General features: G+C 37.5%; 1 protein-coding gene across 11 annotated transcripts in view; it reads left to right on the top strand.

The window, feature by feature from the left end:
- Nucleotides 1–20,377, top strand: part of MAGI2 (membrane associated guanylate kinase, WW and PDZ domain containing 2) — a 1,504,283-nt gene that overhangs the window by 1,323,964 nt on the left and 159,942 nt on the right. For 7 of the 11 annotated variants that reach the window (XM_056117965.1, XM_056117957.1, XM_056117958.1 and 4 more), the window contains 2 exons: nucleotides 7,594–7,635; nucleotides 16,055–16,146. In XM_056117965.1, coding sequence (XP_055973940.1) covers nucleotides 7,594–7,635; nucleotides 16,055–16,146 — 134 coding nt within the window. The remainder of the gene's footprint in view (nucleotides 1–7,593; nucleotides 7,636–16,054; nucleotides 16,147–20,377) is intronic. The other 4 variants (XM_056117966.1, XM_056117960.1, XM_056117959.1 and 1 more) reach the window with 1 other exon arrangement.

The following is a 20,377-nucleotide window of genomic DNA, read 5'->3' as shown; positions in this document are numbered from 1 at the left end:
TCATTAAACTGGAAAAATAAAAAGATTTCCACATAGCTCTTAATACCTCTTCTGCTTCAATAGCCAAGTATTTATTAACTTATTCACTTTACTCTCAGCACAGTGAGAGTTACCAAATATGAGTTATATGTCCTGCTATTACAAAGTTAACTAAGGAAATAAGACTAAGTGGAAACAAGTGAAGATCAAGATGCAGAAGCACTAAGATGGGAAATAAAAATGACATTGCCGGATAAGAATATCCTCAGATCCTTGCTTCCTTGAAGTTTCTGCTCATATTTAGGGAGCATCAAGAAATGCACCCTCCTGTTTTTTTCTCTTTATCATCGTCTTCATTCTTTTGCCATCACCTAGTAAATGCAAAACTTGATGATTCAGGAAAAGGAAATGTTTATAATGTCTTCTTTGGATAATCTGGTACCTTCATGCTCTTGTTTCTGAGCAGGCATTGTGTGGGACCTAAAAGACTGCTAGTTTCTTCACCATCTCCTCGTGATGCTGTTCTGTTCATTACCTTTCTGCTCCTAACGTATAACAAACTGAGCAAGCCAATCTGCCTTGACCTTCATAACTTTCTTTTTCAGACTTCCTCCAGGAGCTCTCCATCTCTCCACCTCAGCAGCCGCACAAACAACCATCATCCAGACGTCCCATTTGGCCCCCCATCGGCACCCCCCATATACCATGGCTGCTGCTGCTCTAATCATGTCCTCGCTTCTTGTTTTCATCCGCTCTCACTAATGTTTTTAAGGTCACCATAATGTTTTCAGGGTCACAACTCTTAGGAAGCTGAAAGAGAACGAACTCATTTCCTTTCTCATCCTTCACTTTGCTATCGTGTTATTTCATAACACTAAATGGAGTGTGAACAAAACACAGAAATCATGTCAAGGTGAGAAAAGCTTTACCCTGAAGATCTGAAGATTAAGGAAACCAGAAAAGCCTGGTGTCACTTTGCCTAAACTGGATAGCAGATCAGTTCTCTCTGCTGTGGGTGTGCCTGTGTCTTGAAAAAACAAAGCCGTCATTTGCCACCACTGCATTTCCTGTTTCCAAGTACGGAAATGTTTCATTCTCTCATTTAAATTTTTAGAACAGTCTCCTCCACCAAAAAAAAATTTTTTAACTAAATGGAGGAAAAAGTCTCGTGTGTCTTTTATCTTCAAATAGGTTTTTTTTTCTTATGCAATGCTAATCAAATGTATGCATCCAAGAAAAAAAAAAGACCTATATTAAAATTTTTGATTGTGTGCCACTTCTTTGCTTTGCATCGAAATCACATGTATGACAGTTAGATAGGCTCCATTTAGAATTGTGTCCTCAAATTTTCCTGGGAGGCATGGGGGAGAGAAATCAGTGGGACAAAGGAAAATGTAGAAGGGAATCCTAACCAAGGCTGTCTAAACTAAGTCCTTTGACATTTACTCTGGTGCATTCTTATTCAACACTGGGTTGCAATAACCCAATAAAAGAATGTACCTCCACCCACAAGTTTCTGCAGAACAGAGCTGTAGAATATTTGTTATATCAAGACTGTCAAAAAATATTTGGATTCAAGTCACCAGCCCTTGTAAATGATAGAAATTTATCAAGTGATGTAAATGCTGCTGTGCCTCATTTGGCTCATAATTAGATTATGCTGACATTTTAATGTGCATACACAGGACATCTTAATAAAGATGTATTCCTGGTGGAAAAGAAATACTGTGATTTTAAACAAATGGAGACAACCATAGAATACTAGAGCCACATGAAACAGAACATGACAGGGACCTGTTCTGAGAGGAAAATCAGAAAGTTCTGATATTTGGGAGAGTTTCTTGGGGTGGACTAACTGACAAAAGAGAAGGGAGAGTTTCCCAGTCAGCAGGCAAGGTGGGTTCCAGCCACAGGCAGAGGGCTCAGAAGTGGGACATGCTAGTTCCCCATCAATCTAATAAGCACATGAAGTTCTGATTCTGCATCTAGAACCCTGGTGGGCAGCCCCAAGGAGAAAATTCTTACAAGACAAAACTTACCTTGAAATTGAGGGATGAACAAAAACAGTACACTACTCAGCAAATGCACCCAGTCTTTTGGCATGAGAAATTGTGCGGTACACATATTAAATAGTTTAAATATATTGAGATACTTAGATCAATAGCTTCTCATCCCATGTGCAAATTTGATCAGGAGAATGTCACCTGTCAAATATCTTTTAATTAACCTAAATCCCTTTAGTCCTTATTGAGAAACTGTTCAAAGCAAAAAAAAAATATTTCCAGTTTGATTCCTTTATAAACCTAGAGCCTGTGCACCTAAGTGAAGAAACGTGACCCCCCCTAAAATTGCCAATGAAGTTTTGGCCATAGGGTTTCTGGGTTTTTTGTTGTTGTTGTTAAATTTAAGCAATGACCATCTGTTATTATGAGAAGTTTGCAGCGAATCTGCCTCCACTCAGCCAAACAAAGATTTGCTGTTGAGCATCACTGCTTCCCTTTATGTATCAAGCCCCTATTGATAATTGACTTCTTACTGCTCTGTTACTTTCTTCCTTCAAAACAGAAATGAAGGAAAGTATTCCCCCTTTGCGGAATGGGATGCTGGGTGTGTTTTATTTCTCCCTTTGCTATCTTTTCCCCAAAAATCTCATGGGGGGGGCGGGGAACTTTTATTTTCTTTGCAATCATAATTGAATTGTCTTTATGTGGATGCTAAACTGCCCCTTGTTGGCCTATACACACGTTTCTAACACTGAAAAATAGTTCATTCCAAAGAACTTTACTGCTCTTCTCCCTGCCTCCCTAGATACCCGCTCCTCTCTCTTCCCAGTTTTTTTCTGTGTGTAATTGTATCAGTGCTTCAGCATATTTTTAATACAATGAAAAAAAGCATTTGTTGGTGGCCTACTTAACCAAGAGACACCTTCAGTGACTGCAGACTTGTTTTCCTGGGATAGTCCTGCTCCATGTTGTCCTGACATCATTATTAATAGCTCCCCTTTCACGCTCCAGATTGTTCTCATTCGAATGAGAAGTTATATGATTTCTCTTGACTATATAATCTACAAAGAAAATAGACATTATTATTATTTTTATCAAGAAGAACATATATCCGAATCTTCAGGCCATGGATAAAATTGTTGATGTTGTGGGTAAATAATTTCTTTTAAATTCCACTGACCAAGTTTTGCCTATACCTGTTTTATCCCTCATTTGAGGTAAAGGCTTAGGTTGTTGTTTATTTCATTAGTCAAATTTTCAGTGAATTTTCTCTATAGTCAGAAAATTATTCCTATGTACAAGTCTACAGAGTGGCAAACTAGATAAAATAGGTAGGAAAGATCTACATATCTTACGTACCATGCCAGTAATTCTCATTCTTATCACAGACTCAGTCAGATTCAATATTTTAATCACCAGAGGACCAAGGGGGATTCATTCTGTATGTTTTCCAGCCACAAGGAGAAAATAAGTTTATATAACTTGCAGATAGGTGGCTATGATGGTCCTTCTCTTTAATACCATGCCAGGCAATACAAAGTGCTTCCCAAAATATATGAGTTTACTCTGGAATCATATAAAATAGTTTTAATCAGGCCGATGGACTTGTTGAATAAGGAACAAGGGCCTTATCTTTTTTCTCACTTTTTTAAAGCCAGACTTACTCCCAAGATCATCCTCAATTCAGGGGGTCATTTCTTGAATATAACCCCAACTGTAGCCTTGGAAACTGGAGCAAATTAGTAGATGAAAATAGAAAGCGGCAGAAAGTCTTTCTTCATGGGTCTGTCCTTTGGTGTGAACCCAAGATGAATTACGACTAAAGTTGTTCAAACTTTATTCTTTTCACATTGAACCTTGGTTATTATAAATAAACAATTTATGAGGTACAGCATGTCCATATTCCTTTGCAATAAGACATCGCTCAAGTGCAAGACCATAAAAATGTCAGGAATCTATATGGTATAATATGCCTTATGGTATTACCTCTTTCTAACAAAAATTCCTCTGAAATTCCTTCATGAAAGAACTCATACAGTCCATTTTTTCTTTCAAGTAGTATTAGGAAGCAGTAACCCATAATAAGCAATGAGTATGAAACTAACTGCAGGCCATTTAAAGAACACAATGGTGGAGCAACCTTTTACTCCACACTCAAAATTATAATTTGTAGTCGATCAAAATTGGGCAGTTTTGTGTTTCATGTCTGTGGCTTTTATCTTGCTCCTTTGTTATTCCTTGTTCATTGTGGGATTTTCTTCATTGTTCAGTATTTTAATACACGTGTAATTCATGACTAATCACAAATGGGTGGTTGTGCTCCTAAGCTGTTTTTTTTTCTTTTTCTTGTTGCTCTTCTCTTGTTCTTAGCGCAACAAGAGTGTGGTTTGCACTGTGCTGTCTACTATTTGAGCAGCAGAGCCCCTGGGAAAGATGGGATAGTATATATTATCACCCACCCCAGCACTACATTGAAACTGTAGGCAGGAGGTACAGCACACAGGAAGCAGCTATGCCTAGTGCTCAAACCAGCACTTACCAGCCCGTGCATGCCCATCTGAGCCTTCCTGTCTCTAGTCTCCTCTGCCCGTGTGATTAAATCCCAAATACAGTCACACTGGAAAGATGTCTAAGAAAGGTTCTGATAAATCATGTCATCACTGCAGGCAGCTATTTAATCCTGAAAGGCTATTTTACCTTTCTGTAGAACATCCTCATGTTAGAATACTATTAGAGCAAGCCCTGGGCTCTTCTGCCCAGGCACTGCTGTGTCCAATGGCCTAGTACCTCCCCGAAATGTACTCTAGAGCACTATCTTATTTTAGTGAAATATTAAAATAAGACATGTAAATGTAAATGGTATGTAAATGTTAAGACACCTTTACCAGTGACTTTGGTATCAAAATAATAAAGACTAGAAAAAGATTAGCAACATTATCATTTTAAGTGTCCTCAGGTGTACAATAAAGCTTCATTTCTATAACTTTTTCCCAGGAGAACACCATTATTTTCCATAGTATAATTTATGTTATAATTTGATCTGTGGAAAAAATGCACTTAAGTTGAAGTTTCTAACATATGCCACATTTTGCAACTCTTTGAAATCATAACATATTCTTAAAGGAGATAAGTAAATAAAATTAAGCTGTCCATACCATTTTTAATATGTAAATTTCCATTTGGAAATTTAATTTCAAAAATAGTATTTGAAGGATTATCTCTGTAAATAACTAGTGGTAACATCTCTAACAGATTCCTTTTAGTATAAGGCATGCTGTGAACTGAGGAACAAAGTTAAAGAAATAAAAATAAAACTAGGGACACAGTTTTCCCATATGTTTTAGATATTTGATCCAATATCATAAGTTATAAATTTATTGTATTCAGTAGTTAAAACATTATATTCCTGCAATCAAGAAAAGAAGGCGTGGAAGATGGGAGGATGTGAGAAGTAAACTTTAAAATCAGTCCATGATTGAAAGTTATTTACTGTGTCAAAGCATTTTGTTCATAGCACAAGTTGACAACGTAACCCAAAGCAGTTTCATGAATAAATATGAGAGCGTCAGGGCTGCAGTCAACTGAGTGTAATTGCTGGATGGCAAGTAGGTTCTAGTGAGATTATGATAATACAAAATGTCAGTTTTACAACTAATGCAGGTGTTTAGCAGGTAGCAATATTCCATCCCTGATGCAGAGATATCTTTTGGATGAAGAGGCATTTCTCAATTCAGAAACCTAAGCGGTCACTCTAAACATGAAGTTTAGTTTTTTTTTGTTTAAATAACAATTTTGGTGGAAAATAATTTGTCTTTACTATGAAAACACAAACTGCCTGAAGGAATGATTACTCTGCCCACAATGAGGGTCATAACTGTTCAGGGTACAGTTGGGAGTAACAGAAGGCAAGCAACAGACGACCCTCATTACACACAAAAGCCTTCACTCATCCATGGATGAAGTTTGTATTTACTTCTTTCTTTGAAGAATAAAAGTTGAATAAGAAAATAATTAGAATTTGGTCTTATTTAAATTTTTTCAATTTAGTCATAAGGCATCTATTTTTTAAGTAAAAACAATAACCCTTTTCATAATGTATATATACAACATGTTCTAGGTAATATAGAATATTATAAAATCGTATCATAAATATTGAAAATGGAATTGCCAAAAATAGTAACAAGTTTCACAATGGAGACGTTACTGGTGCCCGCTCCAGCAAATCAATGAACAATTGGAGGACAGTGCTACAGTGCTACAGTTAACAAAGAAAAGAAATTATAGCCTAGTCAGAAAATGACATAGCATTTATTTAAAGAAAATAAATTGGGACTGGAGTGATAGCACAATTGTTAGGGCACTTCTCTTGCATGTGTAAATCTAAGTTTAATCCCTGACACCCCATATTGTCCCCTAGCCAAGCTAGGAGTAATCCCTGAGTTTTGAGCCAGGAGTAAGACCTGAGCATCACTGGTTGTGGCCCCAAAACAAAACTAACAAAAAAGAAAATAAAGAAAAGAGCTGTATGATAAGTAACATTAATTCTAAGTAAGTTAAAAATGAAATCGACATTTATATAGATTGCTATATGAATATTTTTTTTCTAAAAGGGACCATGAGTACTGATAGCAATTTATCAGAAGATCTTACATAGTTATTTTGCTTTGTGGACCTTGATGTTGCCATCTGTAAAATAATGGTTTTGAGATGGAAAGGTCTTCAAAAATTCTGCAGCTCTGAAGCTTCATTTTTTTCTATTATGATAAAAAAAAAAAGTAGATTTGAAAGGAAAATCATTTAATTACATCATTTTCTACGAGTTTATCAGTTCCGGGTAGACTGGTGAAAACCTCGATTTTTTCAAGCATGTCTGGGTTGTGTAGAGATGGAAGTAATATCTATTTGACACTTTATTTACGCTGATAGTTTTAATGAGAACAATGTATCTCTAAAGACTTCCAGGAGACAGTCTTTGGCTAAATTTTCCTGAGTCCTACAATTCTAAATGTAGGGTATTTGTACATTTATAGGTACTTTATACTTGTGTCCATAAAACTTTATGTAGTTCTTATATTATAATCCTCATGAAGGATCTCTAATGCTAAAATAAACCAATGTAGCTCAGCTACTTTTATATCAGTTCAACTCTACAAATAATTCAAAGTACCAAAATATTTGGACTGGTTTACAGAAATTAATACATGCACTGGTTGAATGTTCGACTTCAAAATTTGATGATTCAGTATCATGAGGTGATTTAAAAGACATATTTTACTATGTGTATATTTCAGGTTCTATATTGACTTTCAAGTAAGCTTTTCAGCAATAAGAATCAAAATTATTTGGAAATAATTACTTCCATTCTAATCTATCAAAATTAGGAACTTTTGTATTTGTTGTGCAAGTTAAAAAAACCACTTTTAGACATGTTCATATACATAAAGCAAGGTAAATCTGTACATTAGTTGATGGATTTCAAGGAAAATAAATCAATAAATGAACACAAAAATGGGGGAGAGGGGTAGTTATAGGAACGACAACAGAAACGTAAAGATGAATTTTAAAATGCCTTAAATGAATTTAAATTTTAATTCCCCATTTTCCCGTCTAGAACAAGTGCCACCCAGGACCAGTTTTCGAATGGATTCCTCTGGCAAGTATTGTTCAGTACTCACAGTTCTGTGAATGAAACGTCTTCATTTTGTGTAACAGATCATTCTTTTGAGTGGTATTAGTTTATTAGTATATAATCACCATACTAATTCTATTCACCCACATCAGCATGTTTTTAAGGTAAAGAGAAAATTGTGTCAAGCTGGACCCAAATGACTTTCAATGAAATATACTAAAGATGAAGGAAAGCAGTCAGATTCATTGATATATTTCCCCAAAACGTGCCTTAGTAGAAGATTAGAGTAAAAATTAATGCCCAAAAAGTCACCAGAAGAGATGCTATTCATGCTGTATACAATACTAGCCTCCAGATGCATGTGGTTATTGAACATTTTTAAATGTAGATACTATGAATTCAGGTATGCTCTAGATACAAAGTCCATACCAAATTTAAAAGGCTTAATACCAAAAGACTATGGTTTTATTTTTATATTGACGCATGCCTAAATAATCTTTTAAATATACTAGTTTAAACAAAGCTTGTTATTAAAATGAATATTTTATTTTTTGCATCTTAGAATGTGAATTCTAGAAAACTTTATGACATGTCATTTTCATTTTATTTACATTGAGTATGACTAAACTAGATAGAAATATATTCTCTCTAATCTGAAAAAATATATCAAACATTTTGCCATAGAGATGTTTCAAAAACACGTACTAGAAATGCTGCTAACTTAGAATGAAATTATTTTTACATCAAAAATTATACCTAATAATTTTGAACAAACTGACCAATTTCGTGTAGGCTAGAAGACTTAATGTTATTAAGGACATGAAGGAGGAAAAGAAAGACTCAGACTTTTCTTTTTAATCTTTGAATTAGTAATAAAAGTGCTTTGAACAACTGATTGGACCACAAGATTGAAAGCCAGACACTGAAACAATTGCAGAAGAGAGTTTTTGTTATAATAGTAGTATTTCAGGTCTGTGGGCTCGCTAACAGCACACATCTCTAGAGTGTTTCCATGATGACAGCTCATTATCCATCTCAGCATGCTCTAACACCCCTTAGAGAATATATGTGCTTGAGATCATTTCATTCTGTAAGTTTCCATGTTATTTTTGATACATAGAAAATATGGAAGATATCATGTATCATTTTGTCCTCAAGGAATGTCTAAAATATTTGTTTATCCTGGTCTGAAAATAAATTTAAGCATGATTATTCTTATATACTGACTTTAAAATCCTTGTAATTTTATAATTTTTAAGAATATCTTATCCTCAGTGGGAAAATAAGACCTAGTAATTAGAGTTGCAAAATGAAAGCAGGATTTAATTTCAGTTTTTAAATCTTAGTTTACTAAACACAGCAAATACATTTCGTGAAAAAAAAAATCTGTTTCTGAAGGTACCTCGTTTAAAAACAAAAAAAATTAGAGAACATTTTATAGCTTAGATTTTCTTAATATGCGCAAGATAATATTTTTACATTTAAAAATTCACTACCAAAAAAAGAGTTATAATACAGTTTTAAGTATATCTTACTACTGTACAATACAAGTCTGTAAGAATGGCACCAGTTCAAATATTTTTGTTAAATGTCTACACAAATTTCAAATATTCTGGGACGTGGCAGCTATTCTAAATAAGTGAGGGACCAGAGAGGTGTACAGGGCATTAGGTCACAGCCCTAGCATGAGGCCAACCCCTATTGGATCCCTGGCACAACACAGTCCCCAGAACATACCTAGTGCTTCCCAGAGGTGGTGAGTACTACTGAGGTACCAGGGTCATCCCTGGTACCGCAGAGCCTGAACAGCACAAGATCCTCAGGCCCTAGCATTGAACCTTTGGTCCAGTTGACCAACAATTGCTAGGAGGATCCCCCAGACCTCTTGAGCACAACTTGAGAGACACCCTCCAGAAAAAAACATAAATATTTTATCAGATTGTTTGTTATGACTTTTGATTCAGATATTTTCCTCATGATTTATAAAGTATTTTATTAGCTTTAGCTGCATGTGATGCTTATATAAAAAGGCGAAATTGATGGTAGGAAGTCTTAAATAATGTAATTATGAAGCTAAGTGATAATTCCACAGTGAAATTCTCCTGTGGTTTATTGGATCTGCTAGATTAGTGTCTTAAAACTATTAAATTCAAGAATCATTTATTTTCAGCTCTACATGCTGTGCATAATAGAACACAGTAGAAAGACATAGATAATTATATCATAGCCAAGGGAGAATGTTGGTGAGAAACATGGAATCGGTAGCCAGGATCTTTGACTAGACAACTCTACTCAGTGACAAGAGAGTCAGGGCAGAGAGTGTCACAGAAACTAAGGGTGTAAAACTACATGGGATCAGAGAGACAGTACATCAGGTAAGCCTTAAACATGTCAGACCCTGGTTTGATCCTCTCAGCACCAAATATGTTCTCCTGAGCCCTGTCAGGAGTAATGCTTGAATCCCTGAAGACAGAGCCAAGAAGAAACCCTAAACACTCCCCCAAGAAGAAGCCCTAAACACTCCCCCACCAAACAACAACCAAAAACACTACTGAGGGGAGGAGACCTTTCCTGTTTAGGTAGCAAAGCAATCAGGGTTTATTAAAGACACTTTAGCACTTCGACAGTATCAAATCAGACTCATAAATTATTCAGGACCAAGAAAATTCAATATTTGGTCTGATCGCTAGGACGTCATCTGTGAGCTTAAAGTGAGCAGCAGTTCCATAATGCCATACGAACGTAAACGGAGTAAACGAAGGGATTATATTAAAGCAAGACTGTATTCACTACCTGTCTGGTAATGTTAAGATTCAACTGACTAAAACCATTTCATCCTTTGTAACTGAGTCTCTATTTGCAGTGCATTGGAAATCCAGATGCCAGAGATATATTTAATGACCATCTTCACTACCTGATTCTTTTGTAACATTGTCTTTTCTAGATGTCTTTCTAAGGAAAAGCCAAAAACTTAATGCTCTTTTCAACAGGAAAAATAATGGAATGAATGCATTATCTGTGCCAAACTGTGATAATAAGCCCACGGTACTTAGGTTTTAATTAAAGCATGGAAGGGGATTCAAGTACCAAAATTTAATTGACATGTTTAGAGCGGCATCCCATGTGCCAAATTAATCTATAAAAATGCCATTCTTTGCATTTTTGAAGCTTGAAACCATTCATAAAATTAATCACTTGTGTTCAGTCACCCATCATTTCCCCTAATTCTGTGCCCAAAGTCATGTCTTTCACAAATGTTAGGACAAGGATGTAGGTATAGTGTGAAACTTTTGTTAAGTTTTTGCACCAAAGAAGACTCAGCCTTTGAAATTCTGTTCTTCTGTATTATGAGGGAGGTCATCTGGACACTTGAATGTGGTCACCACTGAGAACTTTCAAATATGCTAGCTTTTTTGTAATCAAAAGAGTCCAGGATTAATCAAGATGTATCAATTCTGTTCCATTCCAAATACTTGACACAAAGGACATGTGGTAACCCATCTGAGAAGATTGTTTTAAAATGCTCTGTGTCCTAATGCCCGAGGCCGCAGAAACTGTCTTCTAGGGAAGAAGCAGCATTGACCATGACTAACTCATTGAAAACCAGTTCCCAATGCCAGTCCCTAATCCATTTCTTCACAATCAGTGTCTCATTGAACATACCAAACAAAGCCTGAGAGTAGCCCCGAAGAACTCTGCAAAAAGGGCTGGGGGGGGGGGGGGGACTTAAAAAGAGCACACATCTGTGTAGTAGAACAGTTAAGGTACTTTCCCTGCATTCAGCCCCCACACAAACAACCCCAAAGCAAAAGAAGTGGTGAGGCAGATAGTTCAAAACAATGGAGCACATTTGCCTCACATGTGGATACCCCAGGTTTGATCCCCGGCCCTATGTGGGCTCCCAGCACCCTGAAACTTAGTATATGGTCCTGGTAGCCCCCAGCTGCACTGGCCCCTAGAGATAAAATGAGCAGCCTGATTGGTAGGCTGTGCCTGAGAAAGGCCCTGTGCCTCCTGGGCTTTGCTGAGGATCTTCCTTGGCCCACCCCAACATAAGAGCACAGAAAGCATAGGAAAAGGACGAGCAAGCAAAAGAGATAAAAGGGGAAGTTAGCCGAGTGACATGCCAGTGCCTCGAATTCTACTGGTATCCACAGTCCCCTTCATCAAACAACCTTTCAAACTACTGATTTGCTTGGTTTGAAAATCAGTAAGAGACAGAAGTAGTGTTTGTTAAATTCTATCACAGGAGATGAAGAATTGGCCCTTGACTTTCTTTGCTGTAAGTTCTTGCATTAATGGAGGGGAGGAGGGAGTGGATGAGGGGGAGCGGGGAAGCATGATAAAATAATTTAAGCATGTCTTCAGCCCAGAAGAGCAGTTAAGGGAAAGTATCAGAAACAGCAAAATCTTTCAAGAGCACTTAACAAAACATGAGGGAATAAGAATAATATCTCCCAACCTTGAGCATAATTTTAGTTATTTTCTAAAGGCTGACTCAAATGAGGGCAAAGAAGAACCAAAGAAAAATTATCTTTCTAAATGCTCTGATTTTTCTCTCTCTCAAAAAAAAAAGTGCTAGCGCCTTAAGGCACAATCTATCTATCATTTAAACTTTTTTTCCAGTTGACTATTTCTCTAAAGTTTTCATGCCCTGCAGCCTCTAAGTCTGTGTTCAAAATTAACAAAGAAATAAAAAATAAATCACGTCTGTGAATACACTCTCTAATGGGCCTCTCTTTGCTTCTCTCTGATTACTCATGCACCAAAAGGCTGGGGTCCATCTCTGCCCTCAAGAACAGAGACTGCTAGTGACATGGGTGATGCATTTCTTATATTGGAAATCAGAGCAACCAGAGCAATGGGCAGGAGATCAAAAGGCAGCAAAACGTCACAGGAATGGGAGCATAGAAAAAATACCCCTCTCACATCTGTTCTCCAGAGTTTAATACAATTTACTGACAAAAAACTCTATTTCCCACCCCTACCCCTTTTATAAAAGGAGTCCTATATCATTTTTTCATTAAGAGAAAGTTTTCCAGTTCCCTGAGGAATTTCAGAATTCTTTGACACAAGAATACTCCTTTGTCGATCTCAAAATTCCATTAGTGGAACTATTATCAATGTAGTATTTCCTTGGGGGAAAGCTTTACTTAGCAAATAAAATGGATCACACAATAAAATACTTTTAGAATTACTCATGTACTGTAGATAAATGCTGAAATCATTCCTCTTATCACACTCACCAGCAACACAAAAATGAGAATATGTATGAGTAAGTTTGAAGCTTCTGATTCAGTATATGCTAGCTCTCTCCTCAGTGCCAATCACCTGTCCTTTTTTCTTCATATTTTGTATGTAGGCAGGGCTTATATGCCTTCTATCTTAAAACTATCCTAGAGAATAGATTATAGTATAAACAACTTTTGAGTTTGAACAGTGACTGGACATTATCTAGCTCCTTTATCCCCTTTCATTTTTGGTTCTGGAGATGCAGACAAACTGATCCACCTGCCTCCAGACTCCCAATGGTTTTAATATGAACTCCAATATGTTATTTCACAAATGGTATTGTAGAGTTCAAAATAAATTGAGTTCAAAGTCAGTTGCATCTCAAAGAACATAAAGCAAAGCTTTGTTCTTCCTTTTCTACCCCATTCTTATTAACTATTTAATAGTGCTTGAATTAACCTATTATTTTCTCATCTTTAACATATGGAGGTTTAGAGCGATAGCACAGCGGGTAGGGCATTTGCCTTGCATGTGGCGGGCCCAGCTGACCAGGGTTCGATTCTTCCGCCCCTTTCGGAGAGCCCGGCAAGCTGCTGAGAGTATCTCGCCTGCAATGCAAATCCTGGCAAGCTACCCGTGACGTATTTAATATGCCAAACACAGTAACAACAAGTCTCACAATGGAGATGTTACTGGGCCCACTCGAGCAAATCGATGAACAACAGAAGGACCATGCTACAGTGCAGTGCTAAATATGGATGATAATGCAGTTCACATGGATATGGGATCCAATTGGTTGTTCTTTGAATTTTTATTATTTGTTTAATGGAAGGGGCCTATTTAAATGTACATCTTTTTGTGGAGTACATCTTTTTACAGAGTTTTGTAATTGCAAATGGGAATGTACAGCCTCTATTGGAGAATACCAAGGCATGCCCTGAATGATCATGCCTTCTTTGTTGCATTGGAGCACCAACCATACTTTCTATAGAGTCTAGAAAAACTCATTTTCCCATCAGTCATTGGATTTTTCTCTTAATTTTAGATATTGCTATATATCTGAAGGCCTCAGATACAGTTTTCTGACTTATGAGAATCCTCTGAATTCTCATCCCAATTTCCAAAACCCTCCTGTATAAGCAAGGGGAATTAAACTTAATACTTGCAAACTGCCTTTAAATCATTAAGGCCAAGGGGCTGGAGCAGTAGTACAGTGGGTAGGGCATTTGCCTTGCATGCGATTGACCTGGGTTCGATCCCTGGCATCCCATATGGTCCCCCGAACACCACCAGGAATAATTCCTGAGTGCAGAGCCAGGAGTAACCCCTGAGCATCGCTGGGTGTGACCCAAAAAGGAAAAAATAAATAAATAAATCATTAAGGCCAAGAGATCACAGAATACTACTTAACAAAGGATAGCAAAGTAAATAATCCCAAAGTTGCTATTCATCCACTTCTTCCATTCTAACTGTGCTCCTGAAGTATGTTCAGCTTAGTCACCGTTGAGCTATTCTATCCTGAGGAAGGTTCAAAAGAACAGGGCCAGGGTAAGCATAAGTCATGTTCTTCTAGAATGTCAAAAGATTTCTATCAGGTTAGAGGGGTCATTTGTACAATGAATGAACTTTGAGTGTTAGTATTCACATTTTAATTTTCACTGATGCACAGCTCAACCTTACATAATTTTGCACTGCAATACTTCAGTTTTAAAAACTAAAGTATAATGGAGCATTTTTTTTATTTTTATTTTTATTAATTTTTTTAAAATTTTTATTAGTGAAACACCATGAGGTACAGCTGTAGACTTACAAATTTTTGTGCTTGGGTTTCAGTTATACAATGATCAAGTACCCATCCCTCCACCAGTGCCCATTTTCCACCACCACAGGTCCATTTTTAATGATAAAGATTTTGCATTTATCACAGCAGTAGGGCATTTGTCTTGCACACAGCCAGCCCTGCCGAGCCAGGTTCGATTTCCGCCCCTCTTGGAGAGCCCGGCAAGTTACCAAGAGTATCTCGCCTGCACTGCAAAGCCTGGCAAGCTACCCGTGACGTATTCGATATGCCAAACACAGTAACAACAAGTCTCACAATGGAGACGTTACTGGGCCTTCTCGAGCAAAATTGATGAACAACAGGAGGACAGTGTTTGTTTGACAGTGTTATTCTGGGACTAAAAAAATTCAGGTTCGAAGGAATTTTCCAATTGGTTTTTAAAGAACATTTCTGTTCTTTTATCTGACTACAGAAAAATATCCTTCTTTGGGGTTATTTTGAGTATGATAATGAAGTTAATCATACACTTTACTTGGCTTCCATACTGTAAAACATTTGGGGCCTATGAGTCTATGTGAGACAAAGGTGCATTTCTACCTATTAATGGTAAAAAAAAATCTAAGTTTGTCAGAAAATAAAACTTCAGGGGACTGGAGAGATAGTATAGTGATAGAGCATTTTCCCTGTACCTGGTTGACCCAGGTTCAATCCCCAGTGCCCCATATGGTTCCCCGAGCCCTGCTAGTAGTAATCTCTAGCACAGAGCTAAGGGTAAGCTCTCAACACCACCAAGCCTGCCTCCAGAACTCCCTGCAACAAATTTTTAATTAGCATTATTAAATCTTCACTCAAACCAATAAAGTTTGCATTCTATAGTTTGTAATTTTTATCATTTAAAATAGATATCTTCTATTAGGAATAAGCTTATATCCCCTTCCTGCACATATACACACTAAACTGGATCTATCAAGTGATAATCAGATATTAATTAACTGTTCATTGGTACTTTTCCAGGTAATTATAAAATGTTGCTATCATTTTCTTATACTTTTTGAAATAATTGTTCTAATTGGAAGAAACATGTTCAAAATTATAGCCATATAGTCACTCTTTTTAGGACAACCTACAGGCTCACAGAAAAATATAGAATTTTAGAAGCACCATTTTTTTCTCTCAAAATATTAACGTATTTCTTCTCTCTCTTTGGTGATTTCCAAGAAATCTGCCAAAATTAGTCTGTTAATCCAGGAGCTACCAGACCTTAGAAACCTACTTTTTGTTATCCTATTTCTTTATTTTTTCTACTCTCCACCAGCTCTAATGGCACTCTCATTAATCACGTGCACAAAATTAATTTATCATTGTGTTCACTTCCCCAGGGGGTGGGCACAAGGCAGGATACATTACTCAATGGGATCTCCTTTATCTCAGGTCCAGATTATAAGGAGTTGGATGTTCACCTTCGGAGGATGGAGTCTGGATTTGGATTCAGAATCCTCGGGGGAGATGAACCTGGACAGCCTGTAAGTTGAATCCTTTATATTTCCATCCTTGCTTCTATCTTGTGTGTTTGAGCATCAGGGAAAATACCATTCATGGTGACATATAAAAGAAGCTCTTTTAGGACTCACATTTTTTAAAAATCTTTAGGTTTGCTTACTTGCTTGTGATTCCCTTTTAAAAGATCCTATAAGATGACATTCCAGTTTCTCCTTGTCATAAATCATCATAAACCAATGCACATTATCTTAAGAGGGGGATATTACTCTTAGAATGGTTTGGATTCCTTCTGAGTACTTCAGTTATTTAATAGTTTTGCACCTCCTGTCTCTGAGCAACAAGCTCACAGGTAGATATGCAGCACAACAGAGAAGATATATACAAAGAGATAAATTGAAACAATATAACTGCATATGTTTTCATCCAAAGCTACGAAAAAGAAGATAAAATATCGAGATAAATTAAAGTAAAACCAAGCTCAGTGATACAGAATGTCATCCAGATTTGAATTAAGGGATGACTATGAAAAAATATTCAACCACAGTTGGCATAATACTGGAAATTTGGTCATGTGTTGGAGAAAGAGAAAGAGAGGACATCAGTTAGGCCATATATTGATGAGAGAAATATAGAAAAAATAGACTTACAAGCCTGTATTATAGTTTTGGCAATAAAGTAAATTTTAAAATAATGGTACCAAATGTGACCAAGTCAAGTCCCTGGAAGGTTTGAATAAATAAAGATCCTGAGTTGCACAGTCAGACTTCTGCCCCCCAGCCCAGCTCAAGTGTCTAGCTCATGCAGGGACTTATCCTATAAGCTAAAGTCTAGCACAGTGGTAGGGTGTTCGCCTTACAAGCGGCCAACATGGCCGACCTGAGTTCGATTCCTCCGCCCCTCTCGGAGAGCCCGGCAAGCTACCGAGAGTATTCGATATGCCAGACACAGTAACAACAAAGTCTCCAATGGAGACGTTACTGGGCCTGCTCGAGCAAATCGACGATCAACGGGAGGGCCTTTACCTTTACCTTTTCAAAGTAATAACTAACAATAACTCTCTCAATGGGTTGTCTTTGAACTGTTTTTTAAAAAAAGGGCAATACATGTTAAGAGCAGGAGTGGCACCACAGAAGATAGGGTGTTTGCTTTGCACATGGTCGACCTGGGTTCGATTCCTCTGTCCCTCTCAGAGAGCCCGGCAAGCTACCAAGAGTATCCCACTTGCACAACAGAGCCTGGCAAGTTCCCCGTGGTGTATTCAATATGCCAAAAACAGTAGCACAAGTTTCACAATGGGGACGTTACCGGTGCCTGCTCAAGCAAATCGATGAACAATGGGAGGACAGTGCTACAGTGCAGTACATGTAAAGCTCTTGGTACTATGCCTGGATCATATCAGATGTTAATAAATGTTCATTATCAGTTATAATTTTGTTGATAGATCATTCCAGAAAATAAAATAGACCTATTGATGAGCAAAAATGTTTGGGGGCAGAAGGAATCAGTTAACAAAGGAAGGGGATCTAAAAATCAAAACTGTTCCAATGTAAAGATGATTGTCACAGTGGGAAGTGCGCTTCTTCCTAGCAAAGGCCTCAAGAGCCTGACAGGAAGGACCTATAGTGCTGCTTCTGCCTGGCGAGGACCAAATGACTGTATAAAATCTCTTTCTATGGAAAACTCAGAGGCTAAGCTTTCAGGCATGTAAAGGAGGACTCTCCAAGAAAGAAAGGGTCTTACTTTCTAATTCCTGAGGATCAAGTTTGGCAACAGTCACCTGGACATCTCTAGTCCCCTACTTCCAGAGAAGATGAGGAAGTGAGATGGGCAAGGACACTTGTCTGCTTTTCCTAGTGATGCTTTGCAAGGTAAGAAAGTGCAAAGGAGACAAGAAGCCCAAGAAACTTCAGGCTTAAATTTACAAGAGATTATTGTAATCTTCCCATGTCTCACAGTGTGGGTAGAAGACATTGCATCTGTTCCCCTTCACAGATGTGCACCCCTCTCTGTTGCTCCCTGCTTATCAGGGACAACCAATTGCTTGGTCAATTCTTTAGCCTCATTCCTCTTTAGAAGTCATCTTGTTTTGTTATGTCTAGAACATTTCAGGACTGAGAAGTTCTCTTTTACTAAAGAGATCTGATTCTTTATTACATGTCCATTAAGTTTAAAAGCTACCAAACCTAGTGAACCTAACAAATCATACCCAAAGTGAGAGGGGTCCTATAAAGTAATATTTTGTGACATTTTGTAGGATACTGAGCACTTTTGTCAGGTCTGTTAGGGGTAAATTTACATAGCATCCATGGTACTACACTAACAATGTTTCAAATTGACCAGCCTGAACTTATCTTTACAAGAAAAATAGGTCCCTTTGTTCCAGAATGTACTGACTTAACACACTTTTGTTCCCTTACCAATCTATGAGCACCTTGAGGACATTAATTATTTTTTGATGATATTTCTGTCTCCCATGCCTCACACAGATCTTGGCAATCAACATTTGCTAAAGAGTCCTCTTTATCGAACTTAAACTCTCACCTGAAATTCTCAGAATACCTAATATACATTAGATCTGAAATATATATTTCTAGGGTCCTGAAATTCTACAAACACCATTATAGTTCTAGAGGTAGGAATGGTAGCCCTACAATATTCTGTATTTAACTTACTCAGTATTTTTAAATTATTAAACACCAACTAAATTCATATTCTAAATATTTTCATTTCTACCTTCCTTTGAAAAAATAGCTTTAACATCATCAAGCCTGCATTTTATCTGCATTTTATAGCAGATAGCAACTAGCTAGAGCTACGCAATGGTTCCTTCTGGACTGGGGTTATCCACAGTTTTCTCATGTAGCCTACTGCCTGAGACTCCTGTCACAAAGAGTGTATTGAAAGAAGTCAAAAAGATAAAACATTACATCAAAGGAATCACCAACCAAGGCCAGACTATGTATTTTTATATCCTTAAGCATGGAATATATTATCAGGTCCCTTCTCATATATAAATACAAATGAAACACTAAGCTATGAAATAAGTGTAAGAGAAATCCCACAAAGCTCCACTTCTTCCCTTGATGCTTATTTCAATACCATCTTTGAAATATAAATTCTTTACTCTGTGGGACCCTGCCCCCAAGGGGAATGCTTTGTCAAGCTTCGGTAAATATTCTCTTCACCAGTCTGCGTCTCCCTCGGAGGAGAGGTTGTTCACAGAGAAACAGGCTCTCACTGGCTCCTGAAGGAAGCCATCAGATTGAACTTTGCCTGGCCCAGGAGCAATAGAATCACTCACATCATTTTGCCAGTACAGGTATGTGAGCTCGGCAGCCATATTGTCAGCCTTGGGACTGCTTTAGCCTGATTGGTACACAGATTCCCACATTCCTCTATGCCTATGCCTCCTGAACATATGCTTCGCATTACTTTATTCTCCTCCCATCAGCAAGCAGCTAGCATGATAAGTCTGCTCAGGTGACATGGATTGTTGGTTATCCCTATTATATTTATTCAGATTTACCCTGGCTTATGCCTTGATTTGAATGACTCAGGCTGCAAGTTACAATTTTGTCAGTGAAACCCTAAAGCAGAAGCCTTGATCTAGAAAGTCATAAGTGTAGAAAGCTGGAAGATCTGAGACAGGCCAAGTGAAGAAGAGTGAGTCTAATGGAAGGCTTTCTCTCACAAAGCCTTGCCTCACTGCTTTCCTCCACTTTGAGTTGAGAGATAACATGCAGGCAAATGCACTAGCCTGTTTAATTGCCAATGAGCTACAGAGAAAGGTGCGAGCGGTGATTTGGCTTCCAACCACAGGGGTCCTCATGAATTACATCAGATGTGATTTCTGCTCCTGTCTATATGGAATGGACTAACAGCTCAGGCTGCACATTAAACATAACATTGCATTCGGCAAATAATGAACAGCAGGACTCTGGTTCAAACAAAGCATATGGGCATTTTTCCTTCAAGAGGAAAATATTTTTCACAGTTAAGTAACAATAGAAATAGAAAGAAATGAAAGATTGCCAGAAAGGAACAAAAATGGGACTTCCAGCTGTGAACTGAAAAGAGATGGGAAGGCATCAAGATGGAAAGATTTAGAAAATGCTATCATGGAAGAAAGTCGGTGTGGAGAAAAGCATCAAAGAAAGAGAGTTAATGATAGACATACTGCTTGGCACGGGACTTGGTGCAAACTTGTGGAGGAGTTTCAGAAGGAAAAAGGCCTTTAAATCTGCTGCCACATTG

This window comes from Sorex fumeus, unplaced genomic scaffold, assembly GCF_029834395.1.
Source record: "Sorex fumeus unplaced genomic scaffold, SorFum_2.1 ptg000037l, whole genome shotgun sequence".
Taxonomy (NCBI): Eukaryota; Metazoa; Chordata; class Mammalia; order Eulipotyphla; family Soricidae; genus Sorex; species Sorex fumeus.
This window is presented reverse-complemented; position numbering and strand designations above follow the sequence as displayed.